This window comes from Poecilia reticulata, linkage group LG1, assembly GCF_000633615.1.
Source record: "Poecilia reticulata strain Guanapo linkage group LG1, Guppy_female_1.0+MT, whole genome shotgun sequence".
In the NCBI taxonomy this organism is placed as follows: domain Eukaryota; kingdom Metazoa; phylum Chordata; class Actinopteri; order Cyprinodontiformes; family Poeciliidae; genus Poecilia; species Poecilia reticulata.
The window spans coordinates 33,840,965-33,843,155 of NC_024331.1; the positions used below are offsets into that span (position 1 = coordinate 33,840,965).

The 2,191-nt window shown below is 50.4% G+C and overlaps 2 protein-coding genes across 8 annotated transcripts in view; one reads left to right on the plus strand and one right to left on the minus strand.

The window, feature by feature from the left end:
• The window catches only part of dzank1 (double zinc ribbon and ankyrin repeat domains 1), a 17,868-nt gene that overhangs the window by 14,629 nt on the left and 1,048 nt on the right, over positions 1-2,191 (minus strand). The gene's annotated exons all lie outside the window — the stretch shown is intronic.
• Positions 1-2,191, plus strand: part of polr3f (polymerase (RNA) III (DNA directed) polypeptide F) — a 16,643-nt gene that overhangs the window by 12,614 nt on the left and 1,838 nt on the right. For all 6 annotated transcript variants that reach the window (XM_008421043.2, XM_008421004.2, XM_008421020.2 and 3 more), the window contains one exon: positions 1,483-1,626. In XM_008421043.2, the coding sequence (XP_008419265.1) occupies positions 1,483-1,626 (144 nt within the window). The remainder of the gene's footprint in view (positions 1-1,482; positions 1,627-2,191) is intronic.

Genomic DNA, 2,191 nt, shown 5'->3' on the forward strand with positions numbered 1-2,191 from the left:
GGCAGGACACGGGGCAGGACACGAGGCAGGACACGGGGCAGGACACGGAGTCTCTGGACTGTCTTTGCCCGTTCTGCTGTGTTTCCGCTCCAGGCCTGTTTGTCCATGAAATGAACCAGGAAGCAGAAGTCTGACTCTCTCCACCTCCTTTACGTCTCCTAATGTCCAGGATGTCCTCCTTGGTCTTGGCTGAGCGTAGGATGGTCTCCCGTGAGGTGGGACCCCCTGCTGTCGTCGTCTGCGAGTTTAACAAGGTGCTACTTTGGTGGCCTGGAAGCGTGAAGAGCAGAGGGCCAGAGCTGATGAGCTGTGGAGCCCCACTCTGACTGGTGGTGTGCGTTTCGGCGGGACGTCCTTAATGCAGCAACAGGTGGGAGAGGGGCTTCCAACACCTGCCAGTTTCCACACCAGTCTGCCGTGAAAGCAGAGCTGAATTCAGTGAAGCGGATGTGAGCCAAGGTTTCCCCCAGAAAACCTCCTGAGCCTGGTGGTTGGGCGCTCGGCCAGGCATCCATCCAGGCATCCATCCAGCGGCCTGCCGTGGTTTTCACTTAAAAATGTACAAAAAGGAAAAAAGTGTATGTCATTGTCAACCAACAGTCAGGTGAGAGCCCCTCCACCGTGTCCTGCTTTAATAAATGTCTGAATGAACCGAGCGGTGAGGCCAGGAGCCGCGTGGCTCCGTGACCCCGTGACCCCGTCTGATGTTGGTGTTTGCAGCACCGGCTTTACGCTGACATGATTCAAATCTGGCAGTAGTGAAACCTGAGTTTGTTCTCAGAGCATCGGTGGAACGTAAACGGTGGTCATTACTGTGGTGATGTCACACAGACTCCGCCCCCTCTGCTCTTCCTACCAAAACGCAGTCGTGTCGCCGATTGGCTCAATTAGCTGAGTCCCGGATCCTGACTGAAGCCAGGAGTCTGTTGTCATGACAACATCTGTCCGATGTAGCGGAGCCTCAGTTCGTCCGTTTGTTGACGAGGGAAGCGGCGGATCGTAACTCGGCTCTGAGCGTCTCTGCGGAGCGTCAAACAATCGGCTCCATCTCTCCGTTCGCACCAAAAACCAGTCAGATTTACTTTACTATGTATGAAATATAATTAAAGGAACATTTTTAATTTCTATAAAACTCAACAAACATCAGAAATACTGAAACAAATGCAGAAAATGTTGCAGAGGTTTGACAAAATTTAATTCTCATTCTTCTCTGATTGGACGCTTCAGTCTGTTCTAGCTGCTGATTGGCTGGATCTGCTACACATTAGCCAATCAGGCTAATTCACTTGATTAAAGTGGTTTAAAATCTTAGAGTAACTGGAAGGAAATTAAATGAATCAGTTTCATTTTGGTCTGATGAACTCAGAAATAGGTTAGAATAATTATTAATATATTCAGGTTTCTGGTCAGAGCTCCCAGAGCGGGCTGAAAACAGTAGCTGACCCGGTTCTGATCTGCTCCCGGTGCGGTTCTGTCCTCCAGGCGTCCAAGAAGAAGGTGTACATGCTGTACAACCTGCAGCCAGATCGTACGGTGACGGGCGGCGCCTGGTACAGCGACCAGGACTTTGAGTCCGAGTTCGTGGAGGTTCTGAACCAGCAGTGCTTCAAGTTCCTGCAGAGCAAGGTACCAGCAGAACCTGGCCGACCAGAACCAGAGCTGTCTGGACACACAGCCTGGTGCTAACATACAAACTGAAGACTTGGTATTGATCTCCATTCATTTTAGTGACTGTTTACTCCTAACCCAGACCTGTTCACTGACCAGAACAAGAACTAGTTTATTCCAAACTCCACCCAACCAGAACCAGAACTCCAACCAGAACCAGAACTCTAGCCAAACCTGTAATCTAGCCAGCAGAGCTCAGGAGAAACTGCAAAGGAAGCCAGAACCGGGAAAAGGTCCTCACTTTTTATATGTCGTATATACAAGTACACACACTCACACACACACCGGTTCAGGTTTAGATGATTCGGGCCAGCAGGGGGCAGCACAGGGCAGCACAGGTCTCCCTCCTGAAGACTCTGCAGGTCTGGGGCCTCAGTAATGAAAGTAGATCAGATGGAACCAACATGATCAATGATAAACTCTGTGTTCGTCCTCAGTTTTCTTTTACAATGGCAAGAGAACTTCTGGTTGGGTCTGTGACCCCCTGGTTGGGTTTGTGACCCCCTGGTTGGGTCTGTGACCC